Source organism: Rhinatrema bivittatum, chromosome 10, assembly GCF_901001135.1.
Source record: "Rhinatrema bivittatum chromosome 10, aRhiBiv1.1, whole genome shotgun sequence".
Taxonomy (NCBI): Eukaryota; Metazoa; Chordata; class Amphibia; order Gymnophiona; family Rhinatrematidae; genus Rhinatrema; species Rhinatrema bivittatum.
In genome coordinates, this window is record NC_042624.1 from 101,656,696 (window position 1) to 101,676,578 (window position 19,883).

A 19,883-nucleotide genomic window follows, 5' to 3' on the forward strand; every position below is an offset into this window, starting at 1 on the left:
ATACGGAATAAGTGTGCTTGGTGCCAGTTAATCCCAGGGGAAGATGTGCAACAGTAAAGTCAGTTTTGGAACGCACGTGCAGAGGGCCCAGCCTGTTTATTCTGGTACTTGTATCCTGACAGCACCCAGAGGGCAGTTTCCTCCCCTACACCTTGGGCCCTGCAGCTCTATTTTTCCCCTCTTCAGGAGAATTCACGTCCTGGGGCTGTTGGGTTGTACAAAAACTTAGCCCCGGGACCGAATGTAACCCCTGAACTTCTCAGTCTAAAGCTAGAAGAGGGGCTACATGTTTTTAAAGTTTAAACATTCTTGTTTAATATGAAGTGAGCAATACTACTTAATACCATGCACGCCTCACAGTAAAATTGTGACTAGGTTGCACTGTTACTTAAAATGATCACTTTTGTTATTGTCACACCTATCTACGCACCGAGTGTCTTAACATCTCATTACCCTAATTAAATTGTTACAAATATACTAGCTGATCACACCAAAACGTTTTATGCGTCAGTAGCAATTGAATGACTGTAAACTAGGCATACTTGGAAAACAGTTTCCAAGTATATGGCGCTGGCTCACTAAAAGGTGAATTTTCATAATGTTACGCCCATAAATATTAGCACAAATGCGCATAAACAACCTTTTCTCACGTACTCTATATTTTATAAAAATAGAAAATGCACACATATTTTCACTTTTGCGCTTTTACACATATGCGTATAAAAAAAAGGTATGGATGAGTGTTCCATGGCTGGGCCTACAGTAACACGCGCGAGTTGCAATTGTAAAAGAAGCTTGCATGCATACATTTGCCAGCTTACTCATGCATCTTTCCACTTGCTAAATTATCTGGAGTAAGTGATATTAAATATGCATTTCGTGTATTTTTACATCTGCTAATTTTCTGATATAAGTGATAGTAAAACTGCTTATTGTGGGAGGTCAGGGTGAACTGAGGGGAGTTAAGGCTGAAGGGCCAGGAAGGCCTCATTGACTTGGAAAAGGACTGGGCAAGCTGATGGATTAATTGGTAAAACTGGTTAAGTTTCATCGACACGAGCATTTTAGACTTACACGCAGAACTTATGCGGGCAAGTCCTATTTTACTTTCACATCTAAAATATATGCACGACTTTTTTTTTTTTTTTGTAATTAAAAGTTTTTTTGAACAGAACATACCATGAAACATAATATACAGTGTACATGGAGTACGAAATCCTCCTGTCAATATAATGGAATTATAAGTATAGATTCACATTCTGAAAATGAAATAAAACATTGATTTTATACCTTTAAACCTCCCCCTAAAGCCTCTTATATATTGCAAGTAAAGCTCAATAAACCGAAAAGAACTATTGGAAGCCATCATTAGCAGTTGAAATCAAGGTATGGCCTAATGCTAGAGAGACGGATCAGGGAAGAACCAAAGAAGGCAGTCTACACTGTCAGGATTTCCATATCCTATATGCCTGCCATATTTTTTCAAATTTAGACATATTGTGCTGCTTATAAGCTGCAATTTGAGATAATAAAAAGATTTTATCTACTCTTTGTTGTATGGTTGCTTTTGTTGGAACTATTGGTGATTTCCATGCCCGTGCTAGTTCGCATCTACTATGCACGAACATTTTTAAAATAGGTGGGTAACATATGCACGTTCAATGCATTAATATATGTGGTTCAATGCATTGCATGTATATGCGCATAAGCCTACCTACACATGCATGTGTGGAGTAGACACGTGTATTTTAGAACACGTGTATATCTTACGTGTGTGTTCTAAAATATTAGAGTAAACCTATGTGCGGCCATATACATGCGTATATGCCACCATATGCAGTTGTTTGAAAGTTATCCTCTTAGGCTTTTATTCCTGTCCTGTACCTATAGGAAAAGAACTTGACAAATCATTATGGCTATGCATTTGTTTGGAAAAAAAAAAGTGTAAAAATGGACGAATGAGCCTGTTTTCATGTCATTTCAATTCAAAGGAACCAAAAAAGAAAAATACTGTATATTTGCAGTTTTCGGCAAATAGCACATACTATTAGCAAATACTGAATGATATTTCCTAATAGTGCACGCTATTTGCTAACAGTGCATACTATTTGCCCAAAACAAAAAAAAAAGCAAAAAAATAAAAATCCCTTAAAGAGGGGAAAAAAAATACCTGAAGAAAGAATAAATGAAATGAAATTGAAAAAACGTTGCCTGCATATTCCTACAGATCAGGTCCTAAATTAGCACTTCCGTATAGTCAGAGAAATGACGTCTGTGCTTGGCTGCTTTACCCCCGGTGGAAATATAAAATTTTAAAATTGCATGCCAAAGACGCCGCCATCTACTGTTATGTCTCCATTTCCTGCGGCAGAGAGGCCAAACTGGAACCAGACAGCAGCCTGTGGCGAGAACAAACTTAAGAGGACGAGAGGCAGGAGAAGCCGCTCCAAAGACAAAGCAGCGAGCCAAAAGGCACGTGAGCTTCTAGAACCAACGTAGGACAGGAAAATAACGGGAAGGCAGAAGTCCCATCCATCTGCGTTAGCCTGCACCCTGGATGAAATTTCAAGCCTTACACACCTGGGGTGGGGCTTTGCATGTTATACAGCAAAGGTTCGCTATACTTAAATGATCCCTTCCCGTCAGAGAGTAGAGGGATAAGCTTGGAATAAGCGTGCACAACAGCCCTAAAAAAAAAAAATATGCTTTGCTGAATTTCTGATCTAAAGGAAAAGAACATGTAGCCCAGCACACGTGTGTGACTGTGGCATGCGGGTTCTTTTAGAGACCCCACAAAGGGACGTTAAGTTAAATGCATCTTGATTCTTACAGGGCTGCTGCAGAATGATGATTTTATTTTTTTTAAGGACAGAGTGAAGTTCCAAAAATGGACCAATTTTTAAAGCAAAATGTCTTTTCCCACACCACCCCCTCCCTTTTTTTTTTTTTAAAAATGCTTTGAGCCGGGTCCCTCCAGCCAAAATGTCAGGCAGGTCAGAAACCACCGCAATTCACATCTTGAAACATTTTTGCCATGTGTGGAAGATTTTTTTTTTTTTTTACTGGGGGAAGAAAAAAAAAAACATTCCCTCTGAAATCTCCATATTTCAAGCAGTTCAATGTCAGATGATCACAAGTCAAACAAGATTTCTTTTCTTTCATTTTTTTTTTTTTTTTGCCTTTACTTTATAATCTAGAAATGTCAAATTAAAAGGGGCGTGCGCTTTCCAAATCAGGTTTCGTGCTTCGCCCGTCCCCCTCCCCCTCCAATTTCCTCTCTTTACCTTTGTCTAGTTCTCTCGAAACGCTCCACGATGAGGTAGGCATTAAATCAGCCGCAAGTGTCAAATCTGTCCCTACAGAGGGGGAGGGGTGGGGGGGAGAAGGGAATGAAGAAAAGAAACCGTTAATATTTTCATTCCATTTAGGCAGGCTGTGAAAATTGTAGGCAGATGCTTCGTCACGAGTGTCACGCACATGGTTAATTCAAATACCAGGGCTTATTAAAACCTACAGCCAGCGAGAAAGGGTTCGAGCAGCAGTCACAAGGAAGCACAACAGAGAAACACTATTTTTTTTTTGCCATGCAGTCATTTAAAATTAAACGTCAAAGGGACCGAGCTCCGCAGGAGATAATAAATAAAAATAACAGGCCCGGCGAAGCCTGCTTTATCGGCGCTTTGCAAATCGGGTCCTTGAGGCAGCCCCACACACAGGGTCTGGCTTCCAAGCTGTCCTCACTGAGGTGGGCACGAGCTACATTTGCAGGGCTGGCTTTTCAGGGTTTGCAACCCGTGCAGCTGCACAGGGCGTCATGTTCGCACCCTTCCATACCATGTCTGCAAGTAGGAGACAGGGAAAGCTGTGCAGGAGGAAGAAGGCTTCTGTCTGGCAGTGGGTGAAGGATCAGACTGCACAGGAAGGAGGGGGAGAGAAGGCAAGAAAACGAGAAGGAGGCTGCTGGGCAGGAAACAGGAGAGAGAGAGCTGTGTACTGTGGGCAGGAGAAAAGAGAGCAAACAGAGGGGATACTGGTGCCGGGCAGAGGGTTAGGGAGAGATGGGAATCCTGTGCAGGTGCCAATTTCAGTTTTTCCACAGAGAGCCTGTTGGACTTCAGCTGGCCCTCTACATTTACGTAGTCTAAGAATCACGTTCATTTGATGGTTGGTTAGGCTGGAAAGCAGATTATTTTTTTTGGAGGGGGAGGAAGAAAGGAAGTGGGGAGAAAAGAAGGGGGGTCCTAATGGACCATTTGGGAGAACCATTTAAACTCCTTGTTTGCCCAGAGGCAGATTTTGCATAACAGTGGCGATGCATGAAGAAACACCTGCAAATCTTGTGCCTAAAGCCTAGAATATGTATGGTGGAAATAAACAAATGAACAAATTTGGACTCCAACCCTTTGAAGAAGTCAAGTATTGCAGGTAACGATGGTTCGCTTGAGTCACATTCAAAGTTATTTTGTGAACACTATGGGCCTGATTTATCAAATGTTTTCATCTACTTGGTGTCTAAACATTTTAAGTGAAAAAGCCACAGACCAAGGGTGGTGCTGATGTGTTCCTGCTTTGGTCCGTGACAGGGGTTCTTCCTTTGGATGTGGTATGATTCTGAGCATCTGCACATATTTTCTTACCTTCTCACTATTCATTGTCTCTTCCAGCCTCTCATTAGGCACTCTTTCACTCTCTCTCACCATAATCTTTCCTAAGAGTGCTCTGAGCATCAATACTCCTTCTCGTGCCAGACATGATCTGAGCATTCATTCGCACTCTCTCCCATTTATTTTTTTTCTCTGTCTGTCTCAAGTTAGTGCTTTCTCCATTCATTCTCTCTCACTTTCTTTCATAGTAAGGCTCTCACCAGCCATTTTTTTCTGTCTCTCCCAAGAGCACTCTCTCAGTTCATTCTCTTTCTCAGGAGCACTCTCACCATTCATCCTCTCAGGAGCACTCTCACAAGGCATTTCTAATCAATATAATGATAAATAATTACAATCAGTTGGCGGTATCACTTTTTCAATCACTGTAACCCCAAAGTACTGCTTCTTAATGATCATTTAACCAGTATACATAGATACGGCACATCCAACTATCGACGTTTAGAGAGAAAAATAGAGAAATTACTAGTGAGTTTAAAAGATGTTCACAAGAACATTCTATGTCAGTAACATAATCTTCTCTGTCACGGGGCAGTACTACCTACATTGTAAATGGGCCCCCATGCCTATGCTGTAGCTATTCAGCATAACGAAGCAGGCTTGCCAGTTGACTGTAGGATAGTGGACTGAGCCAGCCCTGGTTTTGTTTCAAGCAATAGTAGCATCAATAAGAAAATATCTGTACAAAAGAGAATTGTAATCACCATTCTCAGGTCTGTTTACACAAGAAAAATGCAGAAAATGTTCTGCTGCCATTCTGGTGGATTTTAAAAGTCCTACGCGTGCCAAAACTGGGAGATAGTCATGTGTTGGGCTGGCACGTACTGCACGGATTTTAAGAAGCAACTTGTTTCGCCCAGTATGCGCACAAATCCAAAAAAAGGGGTAGGGTGTGGGCATGACAGGGGAAGACCAAGAGATGTGCGCGTAACTACCTATGCGCACCAGTGTGCGCTAGGGGTCCCCACCGCATAACTTTACTTCTGCTAATGCTGGCGTGCAACTCAAAAGATAAAAAAATCACAGCTAGTCAATGGGGTTTTAAGGATCGGGCCTAACAGGGGAGAAAGGAGTCTTTAAAACTAGGTGGATTAGGAACTCCTATCCCTACACTGGACAAACTGGGAACATACTGGGAAAAGGGTAAGTAGCTTTGACACGCACCCCTTATAAAATTCCCCCACTTACGCGGAAGACGCAGCATTTGCGTGCATCTATATAAATTCGAGTGCACATTTACGTGCATATGGCGATTTTATAACATACATGCATATATGTGCTTATATTATAAAATGGCTGCGTCCATGTGTGCGAGCTGGCAGGTGCATGCGCGTGGGTCTTAAAATTCACCTCTTTGTGCCTAAAACCTTTATTTGAATCCTGCTCTTACATGATGGCAATTCCCATTTCCTGCGTTTGCAAAAGTAGAACCTTCCTTGCTATTACCGACCCCCGAAAAGCAATCTCATTTTCTTTTCTTTTTTAATAGAGGTTTTCTAAGTCTGCTTTGAAAAGAAAAAAATCTCACATGCATTTTTGATTGCCAAAATACCAATACTTGCACAACAGAGGACAATTTAATAGTCCAATAGAGATCACAATGGGCTGATTTACGGGCAAAGCCCAATGTCTAACATTTTTATTGTCTTTGCTTTTTACCACACGCTGACTGCACTGAAACTTATTGAAATCAGATGCTGTGGCACTTCTTTGTAGATTAGCCAATAATAAAAGTATTTAAGAATAATCACCATACATGTGTTACACAGTGCATACATGATGGAATTTTCCAGTTATTAAGCCACTTTTTAGAGCCCCATGATACTAGCACCGTGGCATCGAAAGGTCTGCATTTGCACACCTGTTTCTTGATGTATGCAATTTTTTAATTCAAAAGCTTAAAATGGCTGCAGACAATGAGCAACCTGGATAACTACTTGAGCGCTTGTCTTGTCCATTCTGAAAACCCCACTAAGAAGGCTATGTATTCCAGCATAACTGTATTTCCTTCCTCTGTGTGTTGTTTTAGAGTCAGTAACAGGAACAGACAGAAAGCACAATACACAGGGAAGGTAATTTTCAAAGAGACTTCTGCAGGTAAAACAGTGTTTTACCTGCAGAACGCACCTTTAACAAAATTGCCCGCCCACTATGCGGGTAAACCCGCATATGTATATCATGTCTGCATGTAGATTTACCTAGACCACGCGTTCCTGGGGAAGGAGTCGGGGAGGTGTTTGCACTTATGTGCATGCCTTTGAAAATTCAAACGTATGCACGTACATTTTCCTGAAAAGTTTATGTACACAAAAGAGCAGGTATAAGTGTATGCGGGTAAATTTGGTGGGATCATTTATGCACGCAAATCTGTTTTGAAAATTGGTGTAACTTGTGCACGTATTTGACATGTAATTTAGAGGCAAGGTTAGTGTTGCGCCTGTTGCGTCGAGATGTGGACCCTTGGCAGAGGCAAGGTTGGTGCTGCCTATGGGGGCACCCTATAGGCCCTAGACATCGGAAGGCGGATGTAGGTGATGGAAACCCAACGGGACCTTCACCTTTACCAGCCCTTGTTCCCCACAGGTTGAGCCCTTGGATGCTGGGGCCAGCAGGACTTAGGAGTGAATCTCCTGCAAGCTGGTCCGGAGGAGTGAGGCGAAGGCAAGTCAGACGGTCCGGTGGTCAGGGCTGGCGGCGAGAGCAGAATCCTAGGACGGGCCAGAGGTCGGGGCAGGCGGCTGTCAGCAGAGCGAAGAACATGCAGGCTGTCAGGGCAGGCAGCAAGCGAAAGCAGAGCCAATACCAGAGAAGCAAGCCGAGGGTCAGGGAGACAGGAACACACGAAGAGGGAGCTGGAAGACACGGAGGTAGACACGGAAGCTGAAGCTGAAGACATGAAGGCTGGAACTGAAGAAACGGAGGCTGAAACTAAAGACACGGAGGCAGGAATAGAAGACACAGAGGCAGGAACCGAAGAGCAACTAGCGACTCCGAAGAGTGGGCTCTGTTTCTGAGGCATTGCTAGGCAGGCAGGGGTTTTCTTATATAGGGCCAGCGGATCCCTGTCTTCCGGGTTCCGCGAGAGATCCTTTCTGGCGTGGCTCCTTTAAGAAGAGGGAGGAGTCATACACGTGCGTCTAGGGACAATGGGGCCAGCTCTTGCTGCGCCGAAGAGAGAAGACCTGGAAACCGGGGAGCGGCGGCGGCAACCTGGGCCTGCCCGGGGGGTGAGTGTGGTCGGCCACGGGGCCACTGTAACAGTTAGAAAATTATCCCAAAGAGAGCAATTTTCAAAAAAGCACACCTAGCTGCAAAGTTCATGGGTACTCTTCACCTCGAGGACCTGCTCTTAATTTTCAAAAGGAAAGGACGCACGTAGTTTCTCTCTGAAACCTGTCCCTGGGCACAAGGTACCTGTAGACTTTGCACTTGCTTTACCCGCAGGCAAATTTTTCGCTGGAAAATGAGGCATGTAGATTTTAAAATCCAGTCTGCATGTGTTAAACATGCCCCCTGGGAACGACTCCCCTCAATCCGTCTGATAGCACACATGCTATGAAACACTGCACATACGTTTCAGCTGGAACAAGTGAGGGCAGCTCTCAGGTAGTTTACCTGGGAATATGGCTTGGAAAATTATCCCTCCTCAGGACAGTAGCCGGATCTTTCAGCTGCAAATAAATCCCAACTGCAAATTTTTTATTTACTGTGTTATTCACTCATGGTGAGTTAAATTTAGGTACTGTAAGCATTTTCCCTCTCTCTAGAGGCCTCACAGTTGGTTACATTTAGGTACTGTAAGCATTTTCCCCATCTCCAGAGGCCTCACGTACAGGCCTATACAGAACCGTATGCTCGGCCGAGCGCACCGTTTAGTCCCCGTTTGGCCGTGCGTTTTTGATGTGCTATTACTACCCCTTATACTGTAAGTGGTAATAGTGCATGGAAAACGCGTTGTTAACCCCCCCCCCCCCCCCGAAACTAATAGCACTCATCACATGCAAATACATGTTGATGAGACTATTAGTTAGTCACCCGAAATACAGAAAGTAAAATGTGCGGCCAAGCTGCACATTTTACTCTTAGAAATTAACGCCTGCCTTTGGGCAGGCGTTAATTTCAGACAACACCGGATAAGTGTACAGAAAAGCAGAAAAAACTACTTTTCTGTACACCCTCCGACTTAATATCCCAGTGATATTAAGTCAGAGGCCCCAAAAATTTAAAAAAGCCAAACTTCTTTTAAAAAAAAAAAAATCTGCACACGGCCCGCAGGTTGGAAAATGGATGCTCCATTTTACCGGCGTCCGTTTTTCAAACCCATGGCTGTCGGCGGGTTTGACGACCGACGCCGGTAAAATGGAGCATCGGTTGTCAGACCTGCTGACAGCTGCCGCTTCCGCTAATAAGGAGGCACTAGGGACGCGCTAGTTTGCCTAGCAGCTCCGATTTAGCCGCGGCACTAATTTAAATACGGTATCGAGCGCCCAGGAGAGCGGGTGCTAGCCTCGGAGTGCCGGCTCTCCCGCAGCTTTTGTTTTTGAATCGGCCTGAAACAAAGTTCGTAGCTGAGGCAATGGATGGTTACTAGGGGCAGCAGTGGGATTTGAATCTTGGCTTTCCTGGTTCTCCAGGTGCTGCTCTAACCACTAGGCTGCCCCTCCACTCCAGCACAACTGTTAAATAAACAAGAAGCTCCCTAATTAACATTAACTAAGTAGGTAAGTAACTTGGATATCTGCTGTTCAAAAGCAGTCCAGATAAGCCTTAGGAAGTTCTACAACTTAGATTTTCTGGGTGGAACCGACAAGTCTACCACCATTTCCCTAAAGCAAAGATAATCCTTTATTTTAATTTACTGGTTACCATCAGTACACCAGATCCTTGACCAGAGTATAATCCTTTCAGACCAAAAATATCCTACCCTGGACAATGACCAGTTCCACCAGCGCTACTAGAAACGAGTACGACTGCTCTCAGTGTCTCACTCCTGCCCCCATCAGAGCTCACACTTTGCTTGGGAGCAAGGGCTCATGTGAGAGTTCAAAAGAATAAATACATTTTTCAGTTCAGCTTAGCTTAGAAAGCTCTTTGTTTAAATGCTGGAAGCTTTAGGGCACTATCTGAAGAGCGAAAACGTTGTAGATTACATTCTGGCCTGCATGTCAGCAGAGTTTATCTTTCACAGGGATTAATACTAAAATACTTTCTTGTGTTTGCTAGGAATCTGCGAGTTCCCATGCTTCACTAAATAGGAACATCAACCCTATTTGATTAGAATACTGGTAATTTGATGACCTTTCATGGACTATGCAGCACAGGTATTGCTTCAGAATCACTCAAGCATCGCTGTTTCTTAATCAAGAGTGGGCACGGTTCTCTGCACTTTTTTTTTTTCCCCTTAATCAAAGCTGCAGCTATGTCAGTAAATAATACAGAGCTTAAGTCCTTAGCTATTTTTTTTTTTTTTGTCTGTATGAAAACACAAGTTGGCAAAAACCCGAGAAAACTACCTGATTGCACCAGGTATTTAAGCAGCAAGGCCTCCCAAGTCAGGTGGAAAACCGCAGTATTCTATAGGTTGGAGAACCTCCGCTACATCAAGCCAGGGACTTTCAAAGCGTGCACGGGCGCGCACCCAGGCACGTAGCGATTTTATAACTGGCGCGCACATAGGCACTCGTGTTGTACATGGGTGCCTGCCTAGGCGTGTAAATGACGCTTCTCCCGCAGTATTCTAAAAGGGGTGCGCTCCCACCGGTTCGCCCAGTTATGAGCTAGGTCCTCCAAACCCCCCTGGATCAATAGCCTGGTCTCCTCCCGAGCGGCATCTCCATATCGTGGCTCCAAAAGCATCACTGGTATTCTTCACCTTCAGGAGATGGCTTTGGTACCATGATATGGAGACGCTGCTCAGAACAAATATCGGCCGCCACAATTTGAAGAGTGCAGCAAATAATGATATTACTGTGGAACTCTTAATCCAATATTTAAGTTGAACAGAAACATCCCCCTAATGCAGATCCTTAAATGAAACACGGAACCAAATTGGGGATTCTAAGTGAGATAAACTGCCGTACACTGCCAGAAGAGAGGAGTGCATTTTTTTTTTTTTTTTAACTGCATCACTTGATTAAAAAAAAAAAAAAACAACCCCAAAAAAACAAGAAATAGACAATGTTATGACCATATGATTATATATAATGCAAGCTGAAGGTTGACAGAGCTGGTAGTGCCTATTATGATGGTCTTGAGAGGTCTTTAGATTTTATGTTTACCTGAGGTACTATTATTATTACTTTCTACTTTGTCTCTAAATATCACTGGGGGAGGTGGCAGGGGGTATATTTGAGTACAGCTACATCATTTTGGGACTGCAAAATGTGATGACATTGGCTATATTGGGGGGTTTTTTCCCACTTATGTATTTTTTTTTAATTTATTTAATGCATTCATAACCTGCACCCTCCAAAGTTTGGGGTGGGGTACATATAACACACACACACAAAAATTATACAAAATAACAACAAAATAGAGAAGAGGTAGTATCAAAGCAGAATTCAGAAACTGTCAGAGAAGAATCCTCATGGTGATTCAAGTTAAACAGCTTCGCCCATTCATTTCACGAAGAGCATTAATCAGAGGGGGTCAGCACCTCACCGCAGGGGTGCCAGATGGTTCCAGGTGCTCATCAAAGGGAAGCTTGATCAGTTTTTGTTTTAAACTCCCATTCTGTCTTGTGTATGGGCTTGTAGCCTCATACTTGATTTATATATCAGGACTTCAAATCTCAGACTGTAATAGGATAAAGATCTGCAGTGTCATGCAGTGGGGTTTTTTTTTACCCTAATGATTTAAAGTTTTGTACCAGGCTTCTTAATAATAATACAGGCCATGTTTGCAGCATAGTTTTGTAAGTGGTATAACAACATTAGGGCCGGTTTTTAAAAAGGTTACGCTCGCCAGGCCTATTTTAAAAAGGCCTGGCAACGCACGTAAAGCCCCAGGACACGTGTAAGTCCCGGGGCTTTACTAAAGGGGTGGTCTGGGGATGGGGTGGGGGCGCAGCCAGAGGCCTCCAACCACAGCAGCCATTGCCGCTGTGTCGAAGGACCGCGTGCCGGCAGGTTGCCGATGCTCGCAACCTGCGCCTGCCCGGAGGCAGGCGCAAAAGGTAAAATAAAAATTTTCGGGGAGGGGGGGGTTAGAGTAGGACTAGGGGGAGGAAAGGTTAGGGGAAGGGGTGGGTAGGTCAGGTTAGAGGGGAGGGAAGGAAGCGCGGCTCGGCGCACGCAAGGTGCACAATTGTGCACTCCTTTGTGCGCGCCAACCCCTGATTTTATAACTTGCTCGCGCACACATGTACACCCACGTGCACCTTTTTAAAATCTACCCCTGTATGAATAGGGATAACCAACTTTATAAGCCAACAACACTGTCCCATTGATATAATGAACTAATGAGTTAATCAGCCAGATCAATCAAGGGGAAAATTGTCTCCTGGTAAGAGGATAAATATAGGTTTCTAATTTCACTAGGTGGCTATATTTAGCTGCTGAAAAAAACAGGTATTTCTGGAGGGCTGGAGAGATAAGGGAAATATGCAGGTATATTAAATGTGTGTTTTTCAGCATGTAGTCTATCTGAGACATGACGGGGCAAAACACAAGGCTGCTTTAGTATGCACGTTAAGTTTTAGCAAATTTTCTGAGAGAAACTACCCAGGTAGTAGAACAATGCATCTTGTCACTACTAGGCAGTTTACCAAAAATTACCCCACAAATTTGTTACGGTCAACTATGCAACTCACATGAAATCTGTGTAAAAGCAGAATGTTTTATTAAATGTCAGTGCAAGACCCTATGTCAAACATTCCGCATGTAACTTTTCCCAACATCCTCCTCGTGAGGAAGCACAACGGAGCACTCCTGCTGTGTGCTGTGTGCGTCCTCTTGCAGGGGTCACCATGCCAGCGCAGTTTATGTACCTATACAGTTTGGAGTCCGTTAGCATATCTTCTTGCACATCTGTTTGAAATTCATTGGCTTTTACACGGACAGCATCAAGGAGTGCATTTACATGCAAAAACAATTTCAGGAGGAAAAACCATGAAAATGTTTAATTGCTTAGACATAATTGGATTTTTTTTATCTGGATACTCCATAATGGTAACTAACTTGAGATGTTATGACATTCTTATCAATTTTAAATTTTAAAATAGTCATAAATAAAATATTGAGCACCCGAATGTGATTTCTTTTTCATTTGGATCAAATTCTTTCTTTTATTCTTTTATATACCGACCTTCATGACAGGTGTCATATCAAATCGGTTTACATGTAACAAGGGGTAAACATTCTTATCAGCCATTTAACAGTAAAATAATCAGAGGAGGTAATAAAGTTACATATAACAAGGAGATCGAACTTGGGAAAAGAAGAAAGAGAAGGACAGAGGGATAACCATTGTGATAAAAGGGTATCGCTAAGTAAGTTGTCCAGTAGGCTTGAGATGTGGAGTTCTGAAATTGAATAGATTAAGGGAAAGCTTGGCTGAATAGCCAGGTTTTAAGTCTTTTTCGAAATGTTTGTAGGCAGGGTTCCTGTCTGAGGTCAGGAGGTAAATTGTTCCAAATAGTGGGTCCCGCTATAGAGAATGCTCTTTCTTTGGTTGCGGTGTGGCGTGAAGTTTTGTTAGGAGGTACATGGAGAGATCCTTTATATGATTCTCTGATGGGCCTGGAGGAGGAGTGAAGTTTGAGGGGGAATTGGAGGTCCAACGGTAGTTGCTTGTGGATCGTTTTGTGGATTATGGTAAGGGATTTATGTAAGATTCGATAATTTATTGGCAGCCAATGTAGGTTCTTTAAGATGGGGGAGATGTGATCTCTGCGGTTTGTATTGGACAAGACTCTAGCTGCTGCATTCTGGAGCATCTGTAATGGTTTTGTGGATGAGAATGGAAGCCCCAGAAGAAGAGTGTTGCAGTAGTCAATCTTGGCAAAGAGCGTGGCTTGGAGGACAGTCCTGAAGTCATGGAAAAACAGTAGGGGTTTAAGCCTTTTTAGGACTTGCAGTTTGTAGAAGCCTTCCTTTGTTGTGTTGTTAATGTGTTTCTTTAAATTTAAGCGATTGTCAAGGATTTAAGCGATTTAAGCAATTGTCAAAGATCAAATGACCTTCTTTCCTTATTCTGGCAAGAATTACATCATTTTTGAAGATTTTTCTCTCCCTAAAGGAACCATTCATCTTCCTCTTGGGCACTGCTACATGAGCCAACCGATATGGGTAGGCAGCTTTTACCCAGATGAAGTTGACTTGTGAGCCTCTGTTTCTGGTCTCACTCATCTGGAATGGTCCCTAAGTTCAATGCCTTTCCCAAACAGTTGGTACTTTTGCACCACGTGACCTCTTTTGCCTTGGAGGGCAAAACTGCCCCTCCACCCACCCCCTACAGCACTGGCACAAATGCAACTAAAACAATGAAGATGGCAACGTGCCAAAGACTGGACTGGTCACCTCCATGAATGACACATACTAGACAGGCTGCAGAGTCCCTGGGATTCCCATTATTTATTTATTTATTTATTTCGGATTTTTATATACCGACATTCTCAATACAAGTATCGAATCAGGTCGGTTAGCAGCAAACTGGCCAGATCTTAACCAATTCCTGATCAAGAGGCACATTACATCACCATATGAAACTCTCAAATCTTACTTTATATTGTTTTTGTTTTCTGGTGTGTACTATTTATTCACCTTTTCATTTTTGTTACCATGAACATTTTCATCTGCTCCCTTGCCATATGCACATTTGAAAATATTTTTTTGTTAATGATGCCATGGGCCCTGTTTTCAAGTGGTTTCGCCAGCTTGTACCTATTACATCGCTTTTATGTATTTTTTTTTAGTGTGTGGTTATTTTAAATTAATTCTGCCGAGCAGCAAGTTTCTCTGCAGCATGCCATTTGTGGGTTTGCGAGCTGGGTGCACCAAAACATCTTGCAGTGTCTGATAATGTATCCCAAGAATGTCTTGGGTTATCAAAAGCTCTTAAAAATGATAGTTATGTGACTCAGATCGCAGTCTGAAGCCTCAAATACCCTACATGAAAGTGAACAGTCTACTTTACCACCCTTTATTTCCAGCCTTAAAATGTTACCGAAATGAATAGAAATATAGCTGATTATTGAAATGTCTTGGAGCGTAATTTTTGCTATTTGTGCATCTGTAACTGAAATATTTAGTTTTCAGAGTTGAGGATGGAAGGATGGGTGGAGAGTGAAGTGTGTCAAAATGGATGTTGTGGGATTGAGCGGGTGAAGGGTAGTCAAAGTGCCACATGGTTAATTTGTATTGCAATGGATAATATTGTTATTGCTAAAACCTGAGATAGAGATGGCTGTGTAGAATAATGATTTGTTTGTTGTATATATTATTGGATTTTTGAATCCCAAATAAAGTGTTATATAAAAAAAAAAATACTATTATAATTTTAAACCTATTTATTAAGGTCCAGAAGTTTACTTTCTCTGAAATTGCTAGATTTTTTTTTTGTATTTCAATACAAAATCTGACATCCATCATCTGTTAAAGCATCCTTAATCAGTATCTTTTGGAGAATGAGTCACTTGCTATACTTTCCAAATGTTGTTATAAATGCTTCTATCACCATATATTTAGAAACATCACAGCAGAGAGGATATTATTAGAATTTTACATTTACAGATGGAAGATAAGCTAGGTTACACTGGAGAAAGGAATCTTTGTTTCAATTGGGATGACCTTCACAAATATAAGAGAGATTTCAAAGTCTACAATGAGGTCGATATTTAAAGGGTTTGGCCAGGTAACCTTTGGTGTTACCTGGCCAAAACCCAAGATTTCAGTATTTTTCTCTGCTACACAGAGGTGGCACTTGGGGGCCATTCTCAAGGCACGGTTTCACTTTGTGCAGGCAGCAATGATATTCACTGCTGCCTGCACAAAGTTAGCTGGGTAGGTCTGGTTGGAAGAATTCCTGTCCTAAAGTTACCCAGATGCCGTTTATCAGGATTTGTTCTGCTAAATATCTCGGAAAAGTTATCCAAGTAACCTTCCCATTCACTGGATTATTCACTAGCAACCTCAATGAGTTTCGCGCAATAAAACGTATCACCTAGCATATGCTTGCTGCATTTCACTCAAAGGCCAGTAACATAACCCGCTCCAAAAAAAAATAAATTATAAAATGTAAAGGATATTTCTGCTGGTAAAATAAAGACCGAATTGTCTTAACAAGTGAAAGTATCTGCATGGGAAACAGTTCTCCAGCAATTCTAGTTTAGAAGCGAGTTCCCACAATTGATGCTGGATGCACCCATTTTGTAACAATTAAGTCTCAATATTAATTCCACTGCTCAAATTATAAGGGGAATGGTGAGGGATCCACTTGCCCCAACCCTGCCAGTTTTAGCTTTCTGTCCCAGGTCCTCTGGTCCTCATAAAACATACCCTGGATCTGTATATTCCATTATGGGAAAAAAAAAAGGGTAGGAAGCATTTAATGAAAGAAATACATTTTATTTGTTGAGAGCAAGTGCCTCCTCGTGCCCCTTCCAAGACACCCATGGTGACAGAGATAACATTTACAGGGAGTTGTTGACCTTGTTCCATGCTGGTACCTACCCTCTTGCCACTCCATTAATTCCAGAAAGGCAGCAAGATTTCCCCGGGGAACATGAAAAAGCAAAGAGTAAATTCCTGAGATTTCCAGGTCAGTTAGGTCTAAGGCATTTCTTCTGAAGGAGGCCTGCCCTTCCCCCAGCAGGCCTCCAGCCCAAGAAAGACAAAATCCAAGACCATCAACCTCAAGCCTGAGTTCTCCAGCTCTCCCCCACTCCTAGCCCCTTGAGACCAGGGTTCTTGTGGGTTCTCCTGACACAATGAGAGAACTTTACCAGGCAGTTAGCCTGACCGCGTTCCACTTAGCTGCAACCTTTCCTAGACTCCAGAGCACCTGGGAGAGGAATCCTAGGAGTGGGGCAGGACACTCAAACCAACTGCATGGTGGTGGCAGGGAGGGAGCAGACACAGCCACAAAACTAAGGAGATCCTGCCTGAGACACAACAGCTAGCCGTATCGCCATGGTGAGACATGCTGGACTTGCATAGGACCAAGCAGGAAGAGATGCTGGGGAGCCAAGCAACCTTTGAATAGAGCTTGGGGGCCAAATCATGGAAACCCTGCCCCCCCCCCAACCCGATGTAGATTTCTAAAGCCAATAGCAGGTGGGGGCCATCAAAAAAGGTCAAGGGGATGTGGCTCCTCTGGCCTAGCCGTATTTCGGGCATTGATTAATTTCAGCTTTAATCGAACTCCTTCAGTGTAACCAGAATGTTTCCTTACCCCTACTACAATTGTTAGCATCAACATCCACTGTTGTGCTTTTTGAAAGCTTGCGGTTAATGCATGAAAATCAACAAGCGTGGGGGAAGCCAATTCAATCTTTCTGTATAGTTTTAATGACTTTCACAGCAAGGGTAGCCTATCTGGGCTGTCAACCCCAACGACCTTCTGATCAAAAGCAAAAATGATCCATCATGTGATTTACTATAACCACTAACCTGCAAATGGGTTTAAGCCGTGGCAACTGCTCCATTTTTTACAACTTGACAGTCAGAAGATGTCTGATAGGGAAAGGAGCCGAGTAAAAAATGATGCAAGGCAATTCAAACTGATTTCTGTTTATAAACATTTGACAACCAAAAGGCTTTAATACTCAAAAGGAATACTTCATGTTGAAATGCTCCTTTTGATATTAATATGTGCGGCCAGGACTTATGGCCCCTCTCCCTAGGCTTCTTACAATAACACAGTCGTCAAAATAATGCTCAGACACAGCAAATTGGAAGTCAAAGAAGGCCGCAGCTTTATTAAACATACAATCACCACAGCCAACAAAATCAACCCCAAGGAATCATCCGCCTCGCCCCAGCAAGATGATCCCTTCACAGGCCTCCAAACCTGTAAAACCAGGGACCCCCACCACACCCAGCAAGGGGTCCCAACCACATGCAACTCAAACAACCAGAGCCAAGAAAACCCGCCGCCTAGCGGATTCCGTGCGCTCAGCCCCGACCCGAAAGAACTAGGGCTCTGGTAACTCTGCAATCCCCCCCACCCCCCAAGCCGCAGCAAACCATAACAATGCCCCGAATCAGAAAGAAGGAGAGGGGAGGGGAGCAAGATGGCCGCGCTAGGAAAAAGGGGGTGGCACTGCTTCCAGTCTGAGGGGCAAAGCAGTGGCGCGAATGTGTTAGCTCCTGTGGAAGCAGGAACCGCTAGAAAGATCCATCAGTGGAGCTGTTGAACAGCTTGGGGCCAGAAGGGGCCGAACCTCTCTCTGTGTAACTGGGGACTCCCTGTTGGCAGGAGAGAGCACTGTGGCTGCTGATGGGGCCCGGCGTGGTGGGTCCATCTTAAGTCCAGGAAACTCTGACTGACAGAAGGACTGCTCTCACGTAAGGATATGCTCTCGTTTGAAACCAAATAGGAAATATCAATGACATTTCCTACTTTCTATCATGTTCGCAACGAAAGAAAAAACAAACGGTATGTCATTCATTTTTTTTATTTCATGACGCCATTTTAGAAAACTGGGCTACCTATTTTAAAACAGCCCTCCAGGCCTTTCTTCCAGTCCCCTCCCTTTACCTCATCTGTGTGATCTCCAGTCTCACAGAGGAGATAAAAAAGGGGGTTTGGGAGGCTGAGGGAGCCAGGCAGGGGCAATAGATTTTAGCAGCTTGAGCAGGCAATGCTCGGGAGGGACATTTTCATTTTGTTTTGTTTTTTCACCTTTTCTATCCCTTCCGTAATGTCATTCACAAAGATATTGAACAGAACCAGTCCCAAACCTGATCAACTTAACACCGTTTTCTCTTCAGAGTAGGTTCCGCTGTCTTCTTTCAGTCAGCCAGTTTATAATCCGTACCACCACCTTAGCGCCCAACTCGCAAGCCTCTTATGTGGGACCGTATCATAAGATTTTCTGAAATCCAAGTAGATCACTTCTTTCTTGATCCAATTCCCTAGTCTCCTAACCAAAAAAATAAATCAGATTTGTCTGAATCCATGCATGTTTGGGTCCAGTAACCCCACTGTACTGTAGGTAGCTCATTGTCCTTTCCCTTCAGCAGAGCCTCCATTAATTTTCCCACCACCACCAAGGTGACGCTAACCGGCCTGTACTTTCCGGCCTCCTCTCTGCTACCACCCTTGAGAAGCGGGATCGCAGCCGCTCTTCTCCAATCCCGTGGTACCACTCCCAACTTTCCAGGGATCTATTAAACAGGTCTTTCAATGGACCGACCAGTACATCTCCCTCAGAATCCTGGGATGAAACCTCATCCGGCCCCTGCTGAAATAAAAAATAAAAAATCAACAAACTGGATAGACAGCAATGTCCTATCATGGTTTGGGAACTGCTTACTGGATAGGAAACAATAGACCTGATCTTTTACGGTGCCACGAAACTTTATTTGCAGCTACTTGAGGATTTTCCCCTTTTTTATAATCCTTTCCCAATTTACTTAGCCCAATCATTTCTGGGATGATCCTTGGCCAGGGGCCATTCAGCAGAGCTCCCTCCAGAAGGGGGCCCTAAATCCAGCCACTAGGTGACCACATCCCTGGTCCTGGCCAACCTGGGGAGCAGATGACCTGACCTGGAAATCAAGCCCAGGTCCCTCTGCATGGCAGGGTGCAATGCCCCACTGCACTAGCCCTTTGGATATTTGTTTGTATGTTAAAAGTCCTTTTCTCCATCAGAGTAAAATAAAAGATCTCCTTATATGCATGATGCAATTATTATACTATAAAGAGCTTTATTTACCTAGACAATATCTTTTGGTACAGAATGTGAGGTAGAAAATGGGGGCAAGTGCCATCATAAAAAGAGAATGTTTCTTTGTAATCTTTTGTTGATTGCATACCATACTTTACTACTTCACTGGGGTTAAGACACTTACCCTTGAGAAATAGAAAGGTGACAACTGACATACTGAATGCAAATCCAGGGGAAAAAAAAAATCTGTGCATCAAAAAATGCAGAAAGCTTCTGGTGAAGTCTGCAGGGACATATTTTAACGAGACACTGATTTATTGCATTATCCTCAGTGAAAACATTTTAAATGGTTGATCTTTGCAACAGCTTGTGTTCCAGCCACCTGTCATACA

General features: G+C 43.2%; 1 protein-coding gene across 1 annotated transcript in view; it reads right to left on the minus strand.

Annotated features, from left to right (window-relative positions):
• ROR1 (receptor tyrosine kinase like orphan receptor 1) overlaps window positions 1-19,883 on the minus strand; it is a 308,600-nt gene that overhangs the window by 91,183 nt on the left and 197,534 nt on the right. Inside the window, 1 exon segment of the mRNA XM_029618234.1 lies at window positions 3,285-3,356. Within this exon segment, the coding sequence (XP_029474094.1) occupies window positions 3,285-3,356 (72 nt within the window).